We start from the raw sequence: 27006 nt of genomic DNA on the forward strand, positions 1-27006 counted from the left end.
AAAATATGTATTTAATCGATTTTAGAGAAAGGCTGTAACGTAACAAAATGTGGGAAAAGGTGAAAGGGTCTGAATACTTCCTGAATGCCCTGTATCCTGTTGGGTCACCTTGTCCTAAAGGTGAAAGGGTCTGAATACTTCCTGAATGCTCTGTATCCTGTTAGGCCAACTTGTCCTAAAGGTGCGAGAGAAATATTCCAGACATCGTCTGGGACAGTTGTGGGATGCGATAGATCCCAAATGAATACAACCACTAGCATCAAAACACCTTTTAAAAGCAATGAAGCTGATGAACCAGATCAGAACGTTTTGGCTTGAAAATCTTCCCAAAATGGCAGCAATCTGGCACCTGGGAGGAGGCTATGAGCACCAATGCACCTGGCAGGAGGCTATGAGCACCAATGCACCTGGCAGGAGGCTATGAGCACCAATGCACCTGGCAGGAGGCTATGAGCAGCAATGCACCTGGCAGGAGGCTATGAGCAGCAATGCACCTGGCAGGAGGCTATGAGCACCAAAGCACCTGGCAGGAGGCTATGAGCACCAATGCACCTGGCAGGAGGCTATGAGCACCAATGCACCTGGCAGGAGGCTATGAGCACGATGTTCCTAAATGGCAGCAATGCACCTGGCAGGAGGCTATGAGCACGATGTTCCTAAATGGCAGCAATGCACCTGGCAGGAGGCTATGAGCACGATGTTCCTAAATGGCAGCAATGCACCTGGCAGGAGGCCATGAGCACGATGTTCCTAAATGGCAGCAATTCACCTGGCAGGAGGCTATGAGCACGATGTTCCTAAATGGCAGCAATTCACCTGGCAGGAGGCTATGAGCACGATGTTCCTAAATGGCAGTAATTCACCTGGCAGGAGGCTATGAGCACCAATGTTCCTAAATGCAATTAATTAGCGGGAAAACACCAATCTCAAAAGTTATTCTCTGTGTAAAGCTTTATTATAAAGGTGCCTTTTTATAGTGAAAAATGATCTTCCCCACAAACTGTAAACTGACACACTGTCTATGTATTCCAGTTAGGCTCTACACCCATTCTAAAGCAGATTAATGTGCTGATGTGTTCTCTCTCTCCTCCTCTTCTCTCTGTTCTCTCCTCCTGTTCTCTCTGTTCTCTCCTCCTGTTCTCTCCTCCTGTTCTCTTTTCTCCTGTTCTCTCTCCTCCTCTTCTCTCTGTTCTCTCCTTCTGTTCTCCTTCTGTTCTCTCTGTTCTCCTTCTGTTCTCTCTGTTCTCTCCTTCTGTTCTCCTTCTGTTCTCTCTGTTCTCCTTCTGTTCTCCTTCTGTTCTCTCTGTTCTCTCTCCTGTTCCCTGTTCTCTCTCCTCCTGTTCTCTCTGTTCTCTCCTTCTGTTCTCTCTCCTCCTGTTCTCTTTTCTCCTGTTCTCTCCTTCTGTTCTCATTCTGTTCTCTCTCCTCCTGTTCTCGTTCTGTTCTCTCTCCTTCTGTTCTCGTTCTGTTCTCTCTCCTTCTGTTCTCGTTCTGTTCTCTCTCCTTCTGTTCTCTCTTCCTGTTCTCTCTTCCTGTTCTCTCCTTCTGTTCTCTCTCTCCTGTTCTCTCTGTTCTCTCTCTCCTGTTCTCTCTGTTCTCTCCAGGTGATGATAACTATGGCAGGAAGCTAGTGATCTTCAGTAGCTGCCTGATGCCCCCCTCCCATCAGCTCAACCACCACCACCTACTGCAGTGAGTCAGGACAACCATCATACGATATGTGTTGTTTATGTACACTTGACCCTAAGTAGCTCTATGTAGTCCATATCTACCTCTATGGTCTGTTCTGCTCTATGTAGTCTATATCTACCTCTATGGTCTGTTCTGCTCTATGTAGTCTATATCTGCCTCTATGGTCTGTTCTGCTCTATGTAGTCCATATCTACCTCAGAGCAGAACAGACCATAGAGGACATTCTACTGGCAGAGACAGTGAGACAGAACTGGCAGAGACAGTGAGACAGACCTGGCAGAGACAGTGAGACAGACCTGGCAGAGACAGTGAGACAGACCTGGCAGAGACAGTGAGACAGACCTGGCAGAGACAGTGAGACAGACCTGGCAGAGACAGTGAGACAGAACTGGTCTATGCTGTTGGTGGTACTCATGGACTGGAGTTTAGACCCACTGGTCTATGCTGTTGGTGGTACTCTATGCTGTTGGTGGTACTCAAGGACTGGAGTTTAGACCCACTGGTCTATGCTGTTGGTGGTACTCTATGCTGTTGGTGGTACTCTATGCTGTTGGTGGTACTCTATGCTGTTGGTGGTACTCTATGCTGTTGGTGGTACTCTATGCTGTTGGTGGTACTCAAGGACTGGAGTTTAGAACCACTGGTCTATGCTGTTGGTGGCAATGATGACGGCACGTGTTTCCTTGCAGGTAACCATGGTTGACAGAGGAAGAACAGTGATTCCAAGCACCACCCTCCTTTTGAAGCTTCCAGTCTGTTATTCGAACTCAATCAGCATGACAGAGTGATCTCCAGCCTTGTCCTCATCAACACTCACACCTGTGTTAACGAGAGAATCACTGACATGATGTCAGCTGGTCCTTTTGTGGCAGGGCTGAAATGCCGTGGAAATGTTTTTTGGGGGATTCCATTCATTTGCATGGCAAAGAGGGACTTGGCAGTTAATTCATCTCGTCACTCTTCATAACATTCTGGAGTATATGCAAATTGCCATCATACAAACTGAGGCAGCAGACTGTGAAAATGAATATTTGTGTCATTCTAAAAAACCTTTGGCCACAAATGTAGACTAGAATAACTGTTTCTGAATCATATCAATGTCACACAGGCCATTTTCAATGGGACTCGTTTATTTTTAAAGGCAGTCGCTCTTTAAGAGCTTTGTTCACCTTTATACAATATTTTTGCGTAGTTATTTAAAAAAAAATATCTTCAGGCTCTGTCAACTTGGTTGTTGATCATTTGCTAGACAGACATTTCCAAGTCTTGCCCTAGATTTTCAAGATGATATAAGTCAAAACTGTAACTAGGCCCCTCAGGAACATTCAATGTCTTCTTGGTAAGCACCTCCAGTGTATATTTGGCCTTGTGTTTTAGGTTATTGTCCTGCTGTAGGGTACATTTGTCTCCCAGAGTCTGTTGGAAAGCAGACTGAACCAGGCTTTCCTCTTTTTTTCTCTTTTTCCCTGTGCTTAGCTCTGTTGTTTCTTTTTGATCCTGAAAAACTCCCCAGTCCTTTATCAATTACAAGCATACCCATAACATGATGCAGCCACCCGTATGCTTGAAAATATGAAGAGTGGTACTCAGTCATGTGTTGTATTGGATTTGCCCCAAACATAACACTTTGTATTCAGGACAAAATGTTAGTTGCTTTGCCACATTTTTTGCAGTTTTACTTTAGTGTCTTGTTGTAAACAGGAAGCATGTTTTGGAAAATGTGTATTTTGTGCAGGCTTCATACTTTTCACTCTGTCATTTAGGTTAGTATTGTGGAGTACCTACAATGTAAATCTAAAAACATATTGAATCAATTTGTCGCCGCTCCAGAACCTCCCGTAAGTGTTGAGATCTGGTGACTGAGACGGCCATGGGATGGGTTTTCCTGCTCATCAGACCAGTTGTGAGACGGCCATGGGATGGGTTTTCCTGCTCATCACTGAGACGGCCATGGGATGGGTTTTCCTGCTCATCAGACCAGTTGAGATCTGGTGACTGAGACGGCCATGGGATGGGTTTTCCTGCTCATCAGACCAGTTGAGATCTGGTGACTGAGACGGCCATGGGATGGGTTTTCCTGCTCATCAGACCAGTTGAGATCTGGTGACTGAGACGGCCATGGGATGGGTTTTCCTGCTCATCAGACCAGTTGTGAGACTGCCATGGGATGGGTTTTCCTGCTCATCACTGAGACGGCCATGGGATGGGTTTTCCTGCTCATCAGACCAGTTGAGATCTGATGACTGAGACGGCCATGGGATGGGTTTTCCTGCTCATCAGACCAGTTGTGAGACGGCCATGGGATGGGTTTTCCTGCTCATCAGACCAGTTGTGATCTGGTGACTGTGACGGCCATGGGATGGGTTTTCCTGCTCATCAGACCATTCCGTGACCACCCCTCCTGCCTTGTGGATGGGGGCATTGTCATCTTATGGGGCCATACCCATGGTACCCAAAATAATGGCCTGCCCTGCATTTTTATACAAGACCCTAAAGCATGATGGGATGTTAATTGCTTAATGAACTCAGGAATCACACCTGTGTGGAAGCACATCAAATCAAATCAAATTTATTTATATAGCCCTTCGTACATCAGCTGATATCTCAAAGTGCTGTACAGAAACCCAGCCTAAAACCCCAAACAGCAAGCAATGCAGGTGTAGAAGCACGGTGGCTAGGAAAAACTCCCTAGAAAGGCCAATACCTAGGAAGAAACCTAGAGAGGAACCAGGCTATGTGGGGTGGCCAGTCCTCTTCTGGCTGTGCCGGGTGGAGATTATAACAGAACATGGTCAAGATGTTCAATGTTCATAAATGACCAGCATGGTCGAATAATAATAAGGCAGAACAGTTGAAACTAGAGCAGCAGCACAGTCAGGTGGAAGTTGAAACTGGAGCAGCAGCATGGCCAGGTAGACTGGGGACAGCAAGGAGTCATCATGTCAGGTAGTCCTGGGGCATGGTCCTAGGGCTCAGGTCAGTTGAAACTGGAACAGCAGCATGGCCAGGTGGACTGGGGACAGCAAGGAGTCATCATGTCAGGTAGTCCTGGGGCATGGTCCTAGGGCTCAGGTCCTCCGAGAGAGAGAAAGAAAGAGAGAAGGAGAGAATTAGAGAACGCACACTTAGATTCACACAGGACACCGAATAGGACAGGAGAAGTACTCCAGATATAACAAACTGACCCCAGCCCCCCGACACATAAACTACTGCAGCATAAATACTGGAGGCTGAGACAGGAGGGGTCAGGAGACACTGTGGCCCCATCCGAGGACACCCCCGGACAGGGCCAAACAGGAAGGATATAACCCAACCCACTTTGCCAAAGCACAGCCCCCACACCACTAGAGGGATATCTTCAACCACCAACTTACCATCCTGAGACAAGGCTGAGTATAGCCCACAAAGATCTCCGCCACGGCACAACCCAAGGGGGGGGGGGGGGGGCGCCAACCCAGACAGGATGACCACAACAGTGAATCAACCCACTCAGGTGACGCACCCCCTCCAGGGACGGCATGAGAGAGCCCCAGCAAGCCAGTGACTCAGCCCCTGTAATAGGGTTAGAGAAAGCACATGCTTTCAATATACTCTGTTATCCCTCATTTATTCAAGAGTTTTCCCATTATTTTTGGATTGTTACCTGAGTGCTCTGTTCTCTCCTCTGCCTGGCTGTAGGTATCTGATGTATACCCTGGACCAGTATGTAGAGAGTGACTATACGGTAGTGTACTTCCACCATGGTCTCCGCAGCTGCAACAAGCCCTCGCTACACTGGCTACGAAACGCCTACAGAGAATTTGACAGGAAGTAAGTCCCCCTGACCTCTATAACCTACGACTTTTCAAGCCCTCTCAATCAAAATATAACTCGATGAGCCAGTTTTTCCAGAATTATGTTTACATTGTGTGTGTGTGTGTGTCAATGTATTTCCTGATAGGTACAAGAAGAACCTGAAAGCCCTCTATGTCGTCCATCCTACTAACTTTATCAGAATCATCTGGAATATATTCCAACCACTCATCAGGTACGGTGCCCAGTCATCTTTCTACAGTAATAATCTAGAATACAGTATATTCCAACCACTCATCAGGTACGGTGCCCAGTCATCTCTCTACAGTAATAATCTAGAATACAGTATATTCCAACCACTCATCAGGTAAGGTGCCCAGTCATCTTTCTACAGTAATAATCTAGAATACAGTATATTCCAACCACTCATCAGGTACGGTGCCCAGTCATCTTTCTACAGTAATAATCTAGAATACAGTATATTCCAACCACTCATCGGGTACGGTGCCCAGTCATCTTTCTACAGTAATAATCTAGAATACAGTATATTCCAACCACTCATCAGGTATGGTGCCCAGTCATCATTCTACAGTAATAATCTAGAATACAGTATATTCCAACCACTCATCAGGTACGGTGCCCAGTCATCTCTCTACAGTAATAATCTAGAATACAGTATATTCCAACCACTCATCAGGTACGGTGCCCAGTCATCATTCTACAGTAATAATCTAGAATACAGTATATTCCAACCACTCATCAGGTACGGTGCCCAGTCATCTCTCTACAGTAATAATCTAGAATACAGTATATTCCAACCACTCATCAGGTATGGTGCCCAGTCATCTCTCTACAGTAATAATCTAGAATACAGTATATTCCAACCACTCATCAGGTATGGTGCCCAGTCATCTTTCTACAGTAATAATCTAGAATACAGTATATTCCAACCACTCATCAGGTATGGTGCCCAGTCATCTCTCTACAGTAATAATCTAGAATACAGTATATTCCAACCACTCATCAGGTATGGTGCCCAGTCATCTCTCTACAGTAATAATCTAGAATACAGTATATTCCAACCACTCATCAGGTATGGTGCCCAGTCATCTTTCTACAGTAATAATCTAGAATACAGTATATTCCAACCACTCATCAGGTACGGTGCCCAGTCATCTTTCTACAGTAATAATCTAGAATACAGTATATTCCAACCACTCATCAGGTATGGTGCCCAGTCATCTTTCTACAGTAATAATCTAGAATACAGTATATTCCAACCACTCATCAGGTACGGTGCCCAGTCATCTTTCTACAGTAATAATCTAGAATACAGTATATTCCAACCACTCATCAGGTATGGTGCCCAGTCATCTTTCTACAGTAATAATCTAGAATACAGTATATTCCAACCACTCATCAGGTATGGTGCCCAGTCATCTTTCTACAGTAATAATCTAGAATACAGTATATTCCAACCACTCATCAGGTATGGTGCCCAGTCATCTTTCTACAGTAATAATCTAGAATACAGTATATTCCAACCACTCATCAGGTACGGTGCCCAGTCATCTTTCTACAGTAATAATCTAGAATACAGTATATTCCAACCACTCATCAGGTATGGTGCCCAGTCATCTTTCTACAGTAATAATCTAGAATACAGTATATTCCAACCACTCATCAGGTATGGTGCCCAGTCATATTTCTACAGTAATAATCTAGAATACAGTATATTCCAACCACTCATCAGGTATGGTGCCCAGTCATCTTTCTACAGTAATAATCTAGAATACAGTATATTCCAACCACTCATCAGGTATGATGCCCAGTCATCTTTCTACAGTAATAATCTAGAATACAGTATATTCCAACCACTCATCAGGTATGGTGCCCAGTCATCTTTCTACAGTAATAATCTAGAATACAGTATAGTCCAACCACTCATCAGGTATGGTGCCCAGTCATCTTTCTACAGTAATAATCTAGAATACAGTATATTCCAACCACTCATCAGGTATGGTGCCCAGTCATCTTTCTACAGTAATAATCTAGAATACAGTATATTCCAACCACTCATCGGGTACGGTGCCCAGTCATCTCTCTACAGTAATAATCTAGAATACAATATATTCCAACCACTCATCAGGTATGGTGCCCAGTCATCTTTCTACAGTAATAATCTAGAATACAGTATATTCCAACCACTCATCAGGTATGGTGCCCAGTCATCTTTCTACAGTAATAATCTAGAATACAGTATATTCCAACCACTCATCAGGTATGGTGCCCAGTCATCTCTCTACAGTAATAATCTAGAATACAGTATATTCCAACCACTCATCGGGTACGGTGCCCAGTCATCATTCTACAGTAATAATCTAGAATACAGTATATTCCAACCACTCATCAGGTATGGTGCCCAGTCATCTCTCTACAGTAATAATCTAGAATACAGTATATTCCAACCACTCATCAGGTATGGTGCCCAGTCATCTTTCTACAGTAATAATCTAGAATACAGTATATTCCAACCACTCATCAGGTACGGTGCCCAGTCATCTTTCTACAGTAATAATCTAGAATACAGTATATTCCAACCACTCATCAGGTATGGTGCCCAGTCATCTTTCTACAGTAATAATCTAGAATACAGTATATTCCAACCACTCATCAGGTATGGTGCCCAGTCATCTTTCTACAGTAATAATCTAAAATACAGTATATTCCAACCACTCATCAGGTATGGTGCCCAGTCATCTTTCTACAGTAATAATCTAGAATACAGTATATTCCAACCACTCATCGGGTACGGTGCCCAGTCATCTTTCTACAGTAATAATCTAGAATACAGTATATTCCAACCACTCATCGGGTACGGTGCCCAGTCATCTCTCTACAGTAATAATCTAGAATACAGTATATTCCAACCACTCATCAGGTATGGTGCCCAGTCATCTTTCTACAGTAATAATCTAGAATACAGTATATTCCAACCACTCATCAGGTATGGTGCCCAGTCATCTTTCTACAGTAATAATCTAGAATACAGTATATTCCAACCACTCATCAGGTACGGTGCCCAGTCATCTCTCTACAGTAATAATCTAGAATACAGTATATTCCAACCACTCATCGGGTACGGTGCCCAGTCATCATTCTACAGTAATAATCTAGAATACAGTATATTCCAACCACTCATCAGGTATGGTGCCCAGTCATCTCTCTACAGTAATAATCTAGAATACAGTATATTCCAACCACTCATCAGGTATGGTGCCCAGTCATCTCTCTACAGTAATAATCTAGAATACAGTATATTCCAACCACTCATCAGGTATGGTGCCCAGTCATCTTTCTACAGTAATAATCTAGAATACAGTATATTCCAACCACTCATCAGGTATGGTGCCCAGTCATCTTTCTACAGTAATAATCTAGAATACAGTATATTCCAACCACTCATCAGGTATGGTGCCCAGTCATCTTTCTACAGTAATAATCTAGAATACAGTATATTCCAACCACTCATCGGGTACGGTGCCCAGTCATCTTTCTACAGTAATAATCTAGAATACAGTATATTCCAACCACTCATCAGGTATGGTGCCCAGTCATCTTTCTACAGTAATAATCTAGAATACAGTATATTCCAACCACTCATCAGGTACGGTGCCCAGTCATCTCTCTACAGTAATAATCTAGAATACAGTATATTCCAACCACTCATCGGGTACGGTGCCCAGTCATCATTCTACAGTAATAATCTAGAATACAGTATATTCCAACCACTCATCAGGTATGGTGCCCAGTCATCTCTCTACAGTAATAATCTAGAATACAGTATATTCCAACCACTCATCAGGTATGGTGCCCAGTCATCTCTCTACAGTAATAATCTAGAATACAGTATATTCCAACCACTCATCAGGTATGGTGCCCAGTCATCTTTCTACAGTAATAATCTAGAATACAGTATATTCCAACCACTCATCAGGTATGGTGCCCAGTCATCTTTCTACAGTAATAATCTAGAATACAGTATATTCCAACCACTCATCAGGTATGGTGCCCAGTCATCTTTCTACAGTAATAATCTAGAATACAGTATATTCCAACCACTCATCGGGTACGGTGCCCAGTCATCTTTCTACAGTAATAATCTAGAATACAGTATATTCCAACCACTCATCGGGTACGGTGCCCAGTCATCTTTCTACAGTAATAATCTAGAATACAGTATATTCCAACCACTCATCGGGTACGGTGCCCAGTCATCTTTCTACAGTAATAATCTAGAATACAGTATATTCCAACCACTCATCGGGTACGGTGCCCAGTCATCATTCTACAGTAATAATCTAGAATACAGTATATTCCAACCACTCATCGGGTACGGTGCCCAGTCATCATTCTACAGTAATAATCTAGAATACAGTATATTCCAACCACTCATCAGGTATGGTGCCCAGTCATCTTTCTACAGTAATAATCTAGAATACAGTATATTCCAACCACTCATCAGGTATGGTGCCCAGTCGTCTTTCTACAGTAATAATCTAGAATACAGTATATTCCAACCACTCATCAGGTATGGTGCCCAGTCATCTTTCTACAGTAATAATCTAGAATACAGTATATTCCAACCACTCATCAGGTATGGTGCCCAGTCATCTTTCTACAGTAATAATCTAGAATACAGTATATTCCAACCACTCATCAGGTATGGTGCCCAGTCATCTTTCTACAGTAATAATCTAGAATACAGTATATTCCAACCACTCATCAGGTACGGTGCCCAGTCATCTTTCTACAGTAATAATCTAGAATACAGTATATTCCAACCACTCATCAGGTATGGTGCCCAGTCATCTTTCTACAGTAATAATCTAGAATACAGTATATTCCAACCACTCATCAGGTATGGTGCCCAGTCATCTCTCTACAGTAATAATCTAGAATACAGTATATTCCAACCACTCATCAGGTACGGTGCCCAGTCATCTCTCTACAGTAATAATCTAGAATACAGTATATTCCAACCACTCATCGGGTATGGTGCCCAGTCATCTTTCTACAGTAATAATCTAGAATACAGTATATTCCAACCACTCATCGGGTATGGTGCCCAGTCATCTCTCTACAGTAATAATCTAGAATACAGTATATTCCAACCACTCATCGGGTATGGTGCCCAGTCATCTTTCTACAGTAATAATCTAGAATACAGTATATTCCAACCACTCATCGGGTACGGTGCCCAGTCATCATTCTACAGTAATAATCTAGAATACAGTATATTCCAACCACTCATCAGGTATGGTGCCCAGTCATCTTTCTACAGTAATAATCTAGAATACAGTATATTCCAACCACTCATCAGGTATGGTGCCCAGTCATCTTTCTACAGTAATAATCTAGAATACAGTATATTCCAACCACTCATCAGGTATGGTGCCCAGTCGTCTTTCTACAGTAATAATCTAGAATACAGTATATTCCAACCACTCATCAGGTATGGTGCCCAGTCATCTTTCTACAGTAATAATCTAGAATACAGTATATTCCAACCACTCATCAGGTATGGTGCCCAGTCATCTCTCTACAGTAATAATCTAGAATACAGTATATTCCAACCACTCATCAGGTATGGTGCCCAGTCGTCTTTCTACAGTAATAATCTAGAATACAGTATATTCCAACCACTCATCAGGTATGGTGCCCAGTCATCTCTCTACAGTAAAGATGCCATTCAGGTCTGTACTGTACATGTTTAAGTCTGGTCTCCACAACAGTATTCATGACTATGAAAGACATTTGGCATATTGACTGACCTTTCTAACACTCTGTTCTTCCTGTTTAGTCACAAGTTTGGTAAGAAGCTGACCTATGTAAACTACCTGTCTGAGCTCAGAGATCACCTGAGCTGGGATCAGCTCATCATCCCACCTGATGTCCTCAGGTAGGTTACACCTCTACACCACTACCTTACCCTGACCCCTGACCTTAACCCTAACTGCCTGGCTGAGCTCAGAGATCACCTGAGCTGGGATCAACCAGCCCCTGTGGTGTTGTGTCCAACCAGCCCCCGGGGGTGGTGTGTCCAACCAGCCCCCGGGGGTGGTGTGTCCAACCATCCCCCGGGGGTGGTGTGTCCAACCAGCCCCCGGGGGTGGTGTGTCCAACCAGCCCCCGGGGGTGGTGTGTCCAACCAGCCCCCGGGGGTGGTGTGTCCAACCAGCCCCCGGGGGTGGTGTGTCCAACCAGCCCCCGGGGGTGGTGTGTCCAACCAGCCCCCGGGGTTGGTGTGCCCAACCAGCCCCCGGGGTTGGTGTGCCCAACCAGCCCCCGGGGTTGGTGTGCCCAACCAGCCCCTGGGGTGGCTGATACATTTAAACTCAGTTTTTCACAATTTCTGACATTTAATCCTAGTAAAAATGAGGATAGGATCACCACTTTATTTTAAGAATGTGAAAATGTCCGAAAAATAGGAGTGATTTTATTTCAGCTTTTATTTCTTTCATCACATTCCCAGTGGGTCAGAAGTTTACATACAGTCAATGAGTATTTGGTAGCATTGCCTTTAAATTGTTTAACTTGGGTCAAACGTTTTGGGTAGCCTTCCACAAGCTTCCCACAATAAGTTGGGTGAATTTGGCCCATTCCTCCTGACAGAGCTGGTGCGCAACTGAGTCAGGTTTGAAGGCCTCCTTGCTAGCACATGCTTTTTCAGTTCTGCCCACAAATGTTCCACAGGATTGAGGTCAGAGCTTTGTGATGGCCACTCCAATACCTTGACTTAGTTGTCCGTAAGCCATTTTGCCACAACTTTGGAAGTATGCTTGCGGTCATTGTCCATTTGGAAGACCCATTTGCGACCAAGCTTTAACATCCTGACTGATATCGTCAGATGTTGCTTCAATATATCCATATAATTTTCTTTCCTCATGATGCCATCTATTTTGTCAGGTGCACCAGTCTCTCCTGCAGCAAAGCACCCCCACAACATGATGCTGCCACCTCCGTGCTTCACGTTCGGGATAGTGTTCTTCGGCTTGCAAGCCTCCCCCTTTTCCTCCAAACATAACGATGGTCATTATGGCCAAACAGTTATATTTTTGTTTAGTCAGACCAGAGGACATTTCTCTAAAAAGTACAATCTTTGTCCCCATGTGCAGTTGCAAACCGTAGTCTGCCTTTTTTATGGCGGTTTTGGAGCAGTGGCTTCTTCCTTGCTGAGCAGCCTTTCAGGTTATGTCGATATAGGACTCGTTTTACTGTGGATATAGATACTTTGTACCTGTTTCCTCCAGCATCTTCACAAGGTCCTTTGCTGTTGTTCTGGGATTGATTTGCACTTTTCGCACCAAAGTACGTTCATCTGTAGGAGACAGAACGCGTCTCCTTCCTGAGCGGTATGACGGCTGCATGGTCCCATGGTGTTTATACTTACGTACTATTGTTTGTACAGATGAACGTGGTACCTTCAGGCGTTTGGAAATTGCTCCCAAGGATGAACCAGACTTGTGGAGGTCTACAATATTTTTTCTGAGGTCTTGGCTGATTTATTTTGATTTTCCCATGATGTCAAGCAAAGAGGCACTGAGTTTGAAGGTAGGCCTTGAAATACATCCACAGGTACACCTCCAATTGACTCAAATAATGTCAATTAGCCTATCAGAAGCTTCTAAAGCCATGACATCATTTTCTGGAATTTTCCAAGCTGTTTAAAGGCACAGTCAACTTAGTGTATGTAAACTTCTGATCCACTGGATTTGTGATACAGTGAATGATAAGTGATATAATCTGTAAACAATTGTTGGAATAATGACTTGTCATTTACAAGGTAATGTCCTAACAGCCTTACCAAAACTATAGTTTGTTAACAAGAACTTTGTTCATGGCTCCAATCTAAGAGTATGTAAACTTCTGACTTCAACTGTACATGACCATGTATTTACTACAGGCATGACGAGAGGCTGCAGGCGGCCCAGAAGGGAGGTCTACACCCCTCATCTAAGACTCCTCCCCCCAGACCTCCTCTGCCCACTCAGCAGTTTGGAGTCAGCCTGCAATAGTGAGCATTTTAGCTGAGTCCCCTTTATTCGCCCCCCCCTAGCCGCTCCATATTTCCACCGTGGTTATGCCAACTAATATGATGTACCATACTGCAAGCCAACTGAACTAGACGTGTTCTGTTCCCAGTATTGCTGAGAAGAACCAGGGAGTTATGATCCCTCCTGTGATGTCCCAGACTGTGGCTTATCTCAAAGACAATGGTAAGAAGATAGGAGCTGTCTGAAAGGACCTTGGATCAGGTACAGGACCTCTACAGTAATAGTTGTCAAGGTAGGAGCTGTCTGATGGGACCTTGGCTCAGGTACAGGACCTCTACAGTAATAGTTGTCAAGGTAGGAGCTGTCTGATGGGACCTTGGATCAGGTACAGGACCTCTACAGTAATAGTTGTCAAGGTAGGAGCTGTCTGATGGGACCTTGGCTCAGGTACAGGACCTCTACAGTAATAGATGTCAAGGTAGGAGCTGTCTGATGGGACCTTGGATCAGGTACAGGACCTCTACAGTAATAGTTGTTGAAGCTTTTCACTCCCTCCCACCTCTCCTCAGGCCTCCAGACAGAAGGTATCTTCAGGAGGTCCGCTCGTGTTCAGCTCATCAAGGACGTCCAGAAGCTCTACAACCAGGGTGAGATGGAACCTATATAACCTCCATAATAACCTCTATAACCTCCATAATAACCTTTATAACCTCCATAATACCCTCTATAACCTCCATAATAACCTCCATAATAACCTCTATAACCTCCATAATACCCTCTATAACCTCCATAATAACCTCTATAACCTCCATAATACCCTCTATAACCTCCATAATAACCTCCATAATAACCTCTATAACCTCCATAATACCCTCTATAACCTCCATAATAACCTCTATAACCTCCATAATAACCTCTATAACCTCCATAATAACCTCTATAACCTCCATAATACCCTCTATAACCTCCATAATAACCTTTATAACCTCCATAATAACCTCTATAACCTCTATTAGCTCTACAACCAGGGTGAGATGGAACCTTTATAACCTCCATATTAACTTGTATAACCTCCTTAATAACCTTTAGAACCTCCATAATAACCTTTAGATCTCCATAATACCCTCATAATAACCTTTATAACCTCCATAATACCATCTATAACCTCCATAATAACCTTTATAACCTCCATAATAACCTTTAACCTCCTATAAGCTCTTTAACCAGGGTGAGATGGAACCCCTATAACCCCCATAATACCCTCTATAACCTCCATAATAACCTCCATGTTAACTTTTATAACCTCCATAATAACCCCCATAATAACCTGTATAACCTCCTATAAGCTCTTTAACCAGGGTGAGATGGAACCCCTATAACCCCCATAATACCCTCTATAACCTCCATAATAACCTCCATGTTAACTTTTATAACCTCCATAATAACCTTTATAACCTCCATAATAACTTTTATAACCTCCATAATAACTTTATAACCTCCTATAAGCTCTTTAACCAGGGTGAGATGGAACCCCTATAACCTCCATAATAACCTTTATAACCTCCTATAAGCTCTTTAACCAGGGTGAGATGGAACCTCTATAACCTCCATAATAACCTCTATAACCTCCATAATAACCTTTATAACCTCCTATAAGCCCTTTAACCAGAGGTAGAGGAGCTGGAACTCTGAGCCGAGGCTGGGGTCTCCCGGGGCCGGAGGCGGGGCTTTTATCTCTCACTACCAGGAAGCAGAGATCAATAATAATCCAGATCAACCTCTATCTCCTCTGTCTCAGATGACATCACACCATAGCCCCATGCCCCCCCCCCCAGACTTCTGTTGACTGCAGCAGGCCAGCAGACTGAGTTTCCATGAGTCAAACCACGTACTGTCAGAACCACACACTAGATACAGTACAGAGAGATATTTGTAGAAAACATGACAATTATAATAATCTATGATTCCATTTCAGTAGTTTGAATGTAGCGTTTGCATCAGGGTTGTCCATATGAATGGTTTTACTCTGGACTCGGATAGCCGTCCGGTGTGCTCAGTATTGATAAAGAAGTCCAATGGCCGCCATCAGTCAGAGGATGAATCTGTGGTCCAGGTTTTTAGGTCTCTCCTCCTCAGGGAAGCTCAGTCTGTTATCAGGTCTCTCTCTCCTCCTCAGGGAAGCTCAGTCTGTTATCAGGTCTGTGTCTCCCCTCCTCAGGGAAGCTCAGTCTGTTATCAGGTCTGTGTCTCCCCTCCTCAGGGAAGCTCAGTCTGTTATCAGGTCTGTGTCTCCCCTCCTCAGGGAAGCTCAGTCTGTTATCAGGTCTCTCTCTCCTCCTCAATGAAGCTCAGTCTGTTATCAGGTCTCTCTCTCCTCCTCAGGGAAGCTCAGTCTGTTATCAGGTCTCTCTCTCCTCCTCAGGGAAGCCAGTGATGTTCGAGCAGTACGGAGACATCCACGTGCCTGCTGTCATCCTGAAGACCTTCCTCAGAGAGCTTCCTGAACCTCTGCTCACCTTCCCCCTCTACCACCAGATACAGGACGTAGTCCGTAAGTACATGTGCCGAGGCTTTAGCTCAGCAGGCTAACACACTGTTGTGACACGTAGGTCCACGGGTCCAATACAATGTGTTTTTCCTATGGAGTTCTCTGTCGGCATCGTTCACACGCCCTCTTAAGCCTTAGCTCCACCCATCTCTTTAAAATGTCACATTCCGGGTTGGATGCGCGCTGTGTTAAGAAGCAGTGCGGCTTGGTTGGGTTGTGTATCGGAGGACGCATGACTTTCAACCTTCGTCTCTCTCGAGCCCGTACGGGAGTTGTAGCGATGAGACAAGATAGTAGCTACTAACAATTGGATACCACGAAAAAGGGGTAAAATTCAACAACAACAAAATTAATTAACAGCTCTACTGTGAAGTAGGAACCTGCATCAATATACTAATTTAACGACTCTACTGTGAAGTAGGAACCTGCATCAATATACTAATTTAACGACTCTACTGTGAAGTAGGAACCTGCATCAATATACTAATTTAACGACTCTACTGTGAAGTATGAACCTGCATCAATATACTAATTTAACGACTCTACTGTGAAGTATGAACCTGCATCAATATACTAATTTAACGACTCTACTGTGAAGTAGGAACCTGCATCAATATACTAATTTAACGACTCTACTGTGAAGTAGGAACCTGTATAAATTGCCGAACTTCCTGAAGTGGGTCACATATGAAACAGACCGTGGTGACCCGGTGTATCTGAACTGGAAAGAGAACCTCAACGTGTGATGTGTGACGTACAGCTTGTTGTTCCAGGAGTGGAGAGCAGTCTACGAGTGACCACCTGTAAACACATCCTAGAGAGACTACCAGAACACAACTACATGGTGTTGAAGTACCTGCTCTGCTTCCTGAACATGGTAACAACACCGCACGGCAACACACAACACCGCAGGGCAACACACAACACCGCAGGGCAACATGACACAACACCGCAGGGCAACATGACACAACACCGCAGGGCAACATGACACAACACCGCAGGGCAACATGACACAACACCGCAGGGCAACATGACACAACACCGCAGGGCAACATGACACAACACCGCAGGGCAACATGACACAACACCGCAGGGCAACATGACACAACACCGCAGGGCAACATGACACAACACCGCAGGGCAACATGACACAACACCGCAGGGCAACATGACACAACACCGCAGGGCAACATGACACAACACCGCAGGGCAACATGACACAACACCGCAGGGCAACATGACACAACACCGCAGGGCAACATGACACAACACCGCAGGGCAACATGACACAACACCGCAGGGCAACATGACACAGCACCGCACGGCAACATGACACAGCACCGCACGGCAACATGACACAGCACCGCACGGCAACACACGACACAACACCGCAGGGCAACATGACACAACACCGCAGGGCAACATGACACAACACCGCAGGGCAACATGACACAACACCGCAGGGCAACATGACACAACACCGCAGGGCAACATGACACAACACCGCAGGGCAACATGACACAACACCGCAGGGCAACATGACACAACACCGCAGGGCAACATGACACAACACCGCAGGGCAACATGACACAACACCGCAGGGCAACATGACACAACACCGCAGGGCAACATGACACAACACCGCAGGGCAACATGACACAACACCGCAGGGCAACATGACACAGCACCGCAGGGCAACATGACACAGCACCGCACGGCAACATGACACAGCACCGCACGGCAACATGACACAGCACCGCACGGCAACACACGACACAACACCGCAGGGCAACATGACACAACACCGCAGGGCAACATGACACAACACCGCAGGGCAACATGACACAACACCGCAGGGCAACATGACACAACACCGCAGGGCAACATGACACAACACCGCAGGGCAACATGACACAACACCGCAGGGCAACATGACACAACACCGCAGGGCAACATGACACAACACCGCAGGGCAACATGACACAACACCGCAGGGCAACATGACACAACACCGCAGGGCAACATGACACAACACCGCAGGGCAACATGACACAACACCGCAGGGCAACATGACACAACACCGCAGGGCAACATGACACAGCACCGCAGGGCAACATGACACAGCACCGCACGGCAACATGACACAGCACCGCACGGCAACACACGACACAACACCGCAGGGCAACATGACACAACACCGCAGGGCAACATGACACAACACCGCAGGGCAACATGACACAACACCGCAGGGCAACATGACACAACACCGCAGGGCAACATGACACAACACCGCAGGGCAACATGACACAACACCGCAGGGCAACATGACACAACACCGCAGGGCAACATGACACAACACCGCAGGGCAACATGACACAACACCGCAGGGCAACATGACACAACACCGCAGGGCAACATGACACAGCACCGCAGGGCAACATGACACAGCACCGCACGGCAACATGACACAGCACCGCACGGCAACATGACACAGCACCGCACGGCAACATGACACAGCACCGCACGGCAACATGACACAGCACCGCACGGCAACACACGACACAGCACCGCACGGCAACATGACACCGCACGGCACCGCACGCCAACGCACCGCACGGCAACGCACCGCACGGCAATGCAACGCAACGCACCGCAACGCACGGCAACGCACCGCACCGCACGGCAACGCACCGCACGGCAACGCACCGCACGGCAACGCACCGCACCGCACAGCAACACAACACACCACACCGCACGGCAACACACCACACCGCACGGCAACACACCACACCGCACGGCAACACACCGCACCGCACGGCAACACACCACACCGCACGGCAACACACCACACCGCACGGCAACACACCGCACCGCACGGCAACACACCGCACCGCACGGCAACACACCACACCGCACGGCAACACACCACACCGCACGGCAACACACCACACCGCACGGCAACACACCACACCGCACGGCAACACACCACACCGCACGGCAACACACCACACCGCACGGCAACACAACACACCGCACGGCAACACACAACACAACACCACACCGCACGGCAACACACCACACCGCACGGCAACACACCACACCGCACGGCAACACACCACACCGCACGGCAACACACAACACAACACCACACCGCACGGCAACACACCACACCGCACGGCAACACACCACACCGCACGGCAACACACCACACCGCACGGCAACACACAACACAACACAACACCACACCGCACGGCAACACACCACACCGCACGGCAACACACAACACCGCACGGCAACGCACCGCACGGCACCGCACCGCACAGCAACACACAACACCGCACGGCAACGCACCGCACGGCACCGCACCGCACAGGAACACACAACACCGCACGGCAACGCACCGCACGGCACGGCACCGCACAGCAACACACAACACAACATGACACAACACAACACCACACCGCACGGCAACACACAACACAACATGACACAACACGACACGACACAACCGCCATAACTTCTCAAAGGGCTTCGTTCTTCATATGGAGACAGACAGACTTTACACAATGTAATGTCCTTAAGATGAGACATCTCAAAGCCCACTGAATAAATATTGCTGAAAATGACAGTTTTGTTTTTGTCTGTTAAACCAAATGCACAGCTATATGAATGCCGTGTAGACATTTTAGAAAAGGCCTGACCAACAGAAAACAGACCACTACAATAATAGTCCACTGTTGAGAGAAATCAAACCCACTTCCCCCTTTATCTCCCATGTCAAATGCTGAGGTTTCAATGTAGAGAAAACCCCTCTCTCTCCGTTCACACTGACCTTTAACTAACCAACCTTAGCCAGAACTAACCCACAAGGCCTCAGACAGGACGGCTGGAGATGTGTCCCTAACAGCACCCTGGCCCCTATATAGTGCACTGCCTTTGACCAGGGCCCCATAGGGAATAGGGAGCCATTTGGGATGAGGCTCAGACAGGACGGCTGGAGATGTGTCCCTAACAGCACCCTGGCCCCTATATAGTGCACTGCCTTTGACCAGGGCCCCATAGGGAATAGGGGAGCCATTTGGGATGAGGGCTCTGATCCAGATCGTAAGGACTCCCAGAGCTATGTATCTCCAGGAGACAGACTAATGCTGAGCTTCACTCTCTTGAGACTTTACCTTCACTTCCCACGCTGATGTTAATATAATGCTGCTTGTCTGGAACGTCGCAGGTTCATATGGTGACACTGTATTAGACTGTATCATCTAGTCAGATCTCTCCTGGGTTCCGTTAGACACATTATCACACCGGGCCGAGAGGAGACTGGTTATCAGACCGGGGGACTGGTTATCAGACTGGGCCGACGGGGGACTGGTTATCACACCGGGCCGAGAGGGGACTGGTTATCAGACCGGGGGACTGGTTATCAGACTGGGCCGACGGGGGACTGGTTATCACACCGGGCCGAGAGGGGACTGGTTATCAGACCTGGCCGACGGGGGACTGGTTATCAGACCGGGCCGAGAGGGGACTGGTTATCAGACCGGGCCGACGGGGGACTGGTTATCGGACCGGGCCGACGGGGGACTGGTTATCGGACCGGGCCGACGGGGGACTGGTTATCGGACCGGGCCGACGGGGGACTGGTTATCGGACCGGGCCGACGGGGGACTGGTTATCGGACCGGGCCGACGGGGGACTGGTTATCGGACCGGGCCGACGGGGGACTGGTTATCGGACCGGGCCGACGGGGGACTGGTTATCGGACCGGGCCGACGGGGGACTGGTTATCGGACCGGGCCGACGGGGGACTGGTTATCGGACCGGGCCGACGGGGGACTGGTTATCGGACCGGGCCGACGGGGGACTGGTTATCAGACCGGGGGACTGGTTATCAGACCGGGGGACTGGTTATCAGACCGGGGGACTGGTTATCAGACCGGGGGACTGGTTATCAGACCGGGGGACTGGTTATCAGACCGGGGGACTGGTTATCAGACCGGGGGACTGGTTATCAGACCGGGGGACTGGTTATCAGACCGGGGGACTGGTTATCAGACCGGGGGACTGGTTATCAGACCGGGGGACTGGTTATCAGACCGGGGGACTGGTTATCAGACCGGGGGACTGGTTATCTGACCGGGAGACTGGTTATCAGACCGGGGGACTGGTTATCAGACCGGGGGACTGGTTATCAGACTGGGGGACTGGTTATCAGACCGGGGGACTGGTTATCAGACTGGGGGACTGGTTATCAGACCGGGGGACTGGTTATCAGACCGGGGGACTGGTTATCAGACCGGGGGACTGGTTATCAGACCGGGGGACTGGTTATCAGACCGGGGGACTGGTTATCAGACCGGGGGACTGGTTATCAGACCGGGGGACTGGTTATCAGACCGGGGGACTGGTTATCAGACTGGGGGACTGGTTATCAGACCGGGGGACTGGTTATCAGACTGGGGGACTGGTTATCAGACCGGGCCGACAGGTTTATTAAAGTATTTTTTTGTGGATTAGCAGGCTTCTGTTCCGCCATGTAGTCTGTCAAACCAATAGGAGTAAATTACATTCCTGGAATAGTCTTCTGTTGTCATACAGATCATTAGGATGTTGCCATTTTATATGTGGACTAGGTTGAATGGCAGGCAGCCTGTTTAGTCAGGATCGTACTCTGACAGGTTGAATAGCAGGCAGTCTGTTTAGTCAGGATCGTTCTCTATGATCCTTCTGACAGGTTGAATAGCAGGCAGTCTGTTTAGTCAGGATCGTTCTCTATGATCCTTCTGACAGGTTGAATAGCAGGCAGTCTGTTTAGTCAGGATCGTACTCTGACAGGTTGAATGGCAGGCGGTCTGTTTTGTTAGGATCAAATGTAAACACTTTCTCTCTCCCTCTTCCCCTCCCTCCTCCTCTTCCAGGTCTCTCAGCAGAGTATCATCAACAAGATGTCTCCCTCCAACCTGGCTTGTGTGTTTGGTGTTAATCTATCCTGGCCTTCTCAGGGCTCTGTCTCTCTGACATCTCTAACACCACTCAACATCTTCACTGAGATCCTTATAGAACATTACCATACAGTCTTCAGCTCCCGCTGCCCACAAGCAGAGGTACTGCCCTGATACCAGCCCCGAAACCACCTGATACCAGCCCCGATACCACCTGATACCAGCCCCGATACCACCTGATACCAGCCCTGATACCAGCCCCGATACCACCTGATACCAGCCCCGATACCACCTGATACCAGCCCCGATACCACCAGATGCAAGCCCCGATACCAGCCCCGATACCACCTGATACCAGCCCCGATACCAGCCCCGATACCACCTGATACCAGCCCCGATACCACCTGATACCAGCCCCGATACCAGCCCCGATACCACCTGATACCAGCCCCGATACCAGCCCCGATACCACCTGATACCAGCCCCGATACCACCTGATACCAGCCCCGATACCAGCCCCGATACCACCTGATACCAGCCCCGATACCAGCCCCGATACCACCTGATACCAGCCCCAATACCACCTGATACCAGCCCCGGTACCAGCCCCGATACCACCTGATACCAGCCCCGGTACCAGCCCCGATACCACCTGATACCAGCCCCGGTACCATCCCCGGTACCAGCCCCGATACCACCTGATACCAGCCCCGATACCACCTGATGCCAGCCCCGGTACCAGCCCCGATACCACCTGATACCAGCCCTGGTACCAGCCCCGATACCACCTGATACCAGCCCCGGTACCAGCCCCGATACCACCTGATACCAGCCCCGGTACCAGCCCCGATACCACCTGATACCAGCCCCGATACCACCTGATACCAGCCCCGATACCAGCCCCGATACCACCTGATACTAGCCCCGATACCACCTGATACCAGCCCCGATACCAGCCCCGATACCACCTGATACCAGCCCCGATACCACCTGATACCAGCCCCGATACCAGCCCCAATACCACCTGATACCAGCCCCGATACCACCTGATACCAGCCCCGGTACCAGCCCCGATACCACCTGATACCAGCCCCGGTACCAGCCCCGATACCACCTGATACCAGCCCCGGTACCAGCCCCGATACCACCTGATACCAGCCCCGATACCAGCCCCGATACCACCTGATACCAGCCCCGATACCACCTGATACCAGCCCCGGTACCAGCCCCGGTACCAGCCCCGATACCACCTGATACCAGCCCCGATACCACCTGATACCAGCCCCGGTACCAGCCCCGATACCACCTGATACCAGCCCCGGTACCAGCCCCGATACCACCTGATACCAGCCCCGATACCAGCCCCGATACCGCCTGATACCAGCCCCGATACCAGCCCCGATACCACCTGATACCAGCCCCGGTACCATCCCCGATACCACCTGATACCAGCCCCGGGAACCAGCCCCGATACCACCTGATACCATCCCCGGTACCAGCCCCGATACCACCTGATACCAGCCCCGGTACCAGCCCCGATACCACCTGATACCAGCCCCGGTACCAGCCCCGATACCACCTGATACCAGCCCCGGTACCAGCCCCGATACCACCTGATACCATCCCCGGTACCAGCCCCGGTACCACCTGATACCAGCCCCGATACCACCTGATACCAGCCCCGATACCACCTGATACCAGCCCCGATACCACCTGATACCTTGCCCCGATAACAGCTCCGGTACCACCCCCGATACCACCCGGTACCTTCCCCGATACCTGCCCCGATACCTTCCCCGATACCTGCCCCGGTACCACCTGATACCAGCCCCGGTACCAGCTCCGATACCTTCCCCCGTACCATCCCCGGTACCAACCGATACCAGCCCCGGTACCAGCCAATACCAGCCCCGGTACCAGCTCTGATACCATCCCCGGTACCAGCCCACCACCGTACGGACAGGCTCCACGGCACAGCCCAACACTCAGCAACTCAACCCAACAAAACAGACACGCTGTGATTGTCTACTGGGATGACCTGTTTTTGAAGAATGTCCCCAACCACCCGTTGCTGCTGAAACAAGATGGCTCCCAGAATCTGTTCCTTTTCTTTCTCCTGTGACATAATCCAGGTTGTTTTGGTACATGACTTACTGACTTTATTGTCCCCTTGGGGACATGTTGTTACAGGGTCATGTACACATTTAAAGTGGTGTTTAAATACAAAACAAAATGGACAATACAACTTTCATAACAGTTACATACCAATATATATTTTTTTATAATTGTAAGAAATAAAGAAATAAAACATACATTTTAAAAATATATATGTAAAAAACATTAGCCTGCTGGTCTTACTGAGTCTATAGGAACATTAGCCTGCTGGTCTTACTGAGTCTATAGGAACATTAGCCTGCTGGCCTTACTGAGTCTATAGGAACATTAGCCTGCTGGCCTTACTGAGTCTATAGGAACATTAGCCTGCTGGCCTTACTGAGTCTATAGGAACATTAGCCTGCTGGTCTTACTGAGTCTAAAGGAACATTAGCCTGCTGGTCTTACTGAGTCTATAGGAACATTAGCCTGCTGGTCTTACTGAGTCTATAGGAACATTAGCCTGCTGGCCTTACTGAGTCTATAGGAACATTAGCCTGCTGGCCTTACTGAGTCTATAGGAACATTAGCCTGCTGGTCTTACTGAGTCTATAGGAACATTAGCCTGCTGGTCTTACTGAGTCAATAGGAACATTAGCCTGCTGGTCTTACTGAGTCTATAGGAACATTAGCCTGCTGGTCTTACTGAGTCTATAGGAACATTAGCCTGCTGGTCTTACTGAGTCTATAGGAACATTAGCCTGCTGGTCTTACTGAGTCTATAGGAACATTAGCCTGCTGGCCTTACTGAGTCTATAGGAACATTAGCCTGCTGGCCTTACTGAGTCTATAGGAACATTAGCCTGCTGGCCTTACTGAGTCTATAGGAACATTAGCCTGCTGGTCTTACTGAGTCTAAAGGAACATTAGCCTGCTGGTCTTACTGAGTCTATAGGAACATTAGCCTGCTGGTCTTACTGAGTCTATAGGAACATTAGCCTGCTGGCCTTACTGAGTCTATAGGAACATTAGCCTGCTGGCCTTACTGAGTCTATAGGAACATTAGCCTGCTGGTCTTACTGAGTCTATAGGAACATTAGCCTGCTGGTCTTACTGAGTCAATAGGAACATTAGCCTGCTGGTCTTACTGAGTCTATAGGAACATTAGCCTGCTGGTCTTACTGAGTCTATAGGAACATTAGCCTGCTGGTCTTACTGAGTCTATAGGAACATTAGCCTGCTGGTCTTACTGAGTCTATAGGAACATTAGCCTGCTGGCCTTACTGAGTCTATAGGAACATTAGCCTGCTGGTCTTACTGAGTCTATAGGAACATTAGCCTGCTGGTCTTACTGAGTCTATAGGAACATTAGCCTGCTGGCCTTACTGAGTCTATAGGAACATTAGCCTGCTGGTCTTACTGAGTCTATAGGAACATTAGCCTGCTGGTCTTACTGAGTCTATAGGAACATTTGCCTGCTGGTCTTACTGAGTCAATAGGAACATTAGCCTGCTGGTCTTACTGAGTCAATAGGAACATTAGCCTGCTGGCCTTACTGAGTCTATAGGAACATTAGCCTGCTGGTCTTACTGAGTCTATAGGAACATTAGCCTGCTGGTCTTACTGAGTCTATAGGAACATTTGCCTGCTGGTCTTACTGAGTCAATAGGAACATTAGCCTGCTGGTCTTACTGAGTCAATAGGAACATTAGCCTGCTGGTCTTACTGAGTCAATAGGAACATTAGCCTGCTGGTCTTACTGAGTCAATAGGAACATTAGCCTGCTGGCCTTACTGAGTCTATAGGAACATTAGCCTGCTGTTCTTACTGAGTCTATAGGAACATTAGCCTGCTGGTCTTACTGAGTCTATAGGAACATTAGCCTGCTGGTCTTACTGAGTCTATAGGAACATTAGCCTGCTGGTCTTACTGAGTCAATAGGAACATTAGCCTGCTGGCCTTACTGAGTCTATAGGAACATTAGCCTGCTGGTCTTACTGAGTCTATAGGAACATTAGCCTGCTGGTCTTACTGAGTCTATAGGAACATTAGCCTGCTGGTCTTACTGAGTCAATAGGAACATTAGCCTGCTGGCCTTACTGGGTGGATAGGAACATTAGCCTGCTGGTCTTACTGAGTCAATAGGAACATTAGCCTGCTGGCCTTACTGAGTCTATAGGAACATTAGCCTGCTGGTCTTACTGAGTCTATTGGAACATTAGCCTGCTGGTCTTACTGAGTCAATAGGAACATTAGCCTGCTGGTCTTACTGAGTCTATAGGAACATTAGCCTGCTGGTCTTACTGAGTCTATAGGAACATTAGCCTGCTGGTCTTACTGAGTCTATAGGAACATTAGCCTGCTGTTCTTACTGAGTCAATAGGAACATTAGCCTGCTGGTCTTACTGAGTCTATAGGAACATTAGCCTGCTGGTCTTACTGAGTCTATAGGAACATTAGCCTGCTGGTCTTACTGAGTCTATAGGAACATTAGCCTGCTGGTCTTACTGAGTCTATAGGAACATTAGCCTGCTGGCCTTACTGAGTCTATAGGAACATTAGCCTGCTGGTCTTACTGAGTCTATAGGAACATTAGCCTGCTGGTCTTACTGAGTCTATAGGAACATTAGCCTGCTGGCCTTACTGAGTCTATAGGAACATTAGCCTGCTGGTCTTACTGAGTCTATAGGAACATTAGCCTGCTGGTCTTACTGAGTCTATAGGAACATTTGCCTGCTGGTCTTACTGAGTCAATAGGAACATTAGCCTGCTGGTCTTACTGAGTCTATAGGAACATTAGCCTGCTGGTCTTACTGAGTCAATAGGAACATTAGCCTGCTGGTCTTACTGAGTCTATAGGAACATTAGCCTGCTGTTCTTA

At 47.6% G+C, this 27006-nt stretch overlaps 1 protein-coding gene across 4 annotated transcripts in view; it reads left to right on the forward strand.

Moving 5' to 3' along the window:
• LOC109881793 (rho GTPase-activating protein 8) overlaps positions 1–22321 on the forward strand; it is a 37630-nt gene extending 15309 nt beyond the window's left edge. For all 4 annotated transcript variants that reach the window (XM_031815494.1, XM_031815497.1, XM_031815495.1 and 1 more), the window contains 10 exons: positions 1605–1692; positions 5371–5502; positions 5633–5719; positions 11348–11446; positions 13451–13561; positions 13690–13763; positions 14111–14188; positions 15964–16092; positions 16863–16966; positions 22008–22321. In XM_031815494.1, coding sequence (XP_031671354.1) covers positions 1605–1692; positions 5371–5502; positions 5633–5719; positions 11348–11446; positions 13451–13561; positions 13690–13763; positions 14111–14188; positions 15964–16092; positions 16863–16966; positions 22008–22205 — 1100 coding nt within the window. In that variant the 3' untranslated portion in view covers positions 22206–22321. The remainder of the gene's footprint in view (positions 1–1604; positions 1693–5370; positions 5503–5632; positions 5720–11347; positions 11447–13450; positions 13562–13689; positions 13764–14110; positions 14189–15963; positions 16093–16862; positions 16967–22007) is intronic.
• Positions 22322–27006: the final 4685 nt, after the last annotated feature.

The sequence above is a fragment of the Oncorhynchus kisutch genome, unplaced genomic scaffold (genome assembly GCF_002021735.2).
Source record: "Oncorhynchus kisutch isolate 150728-3 unplaced genomic scaffold, Okis_V2 Okis09a-Okis19a_hom, whole genome shotgun sequence".
Classification (NCBI taxonomy): Eukaryota; Metazoa; Chordata; class Actinopteri; order Salmoniformes; family Salmonidae; genus Oncorhynchus; species Oncorhynchus kisutch.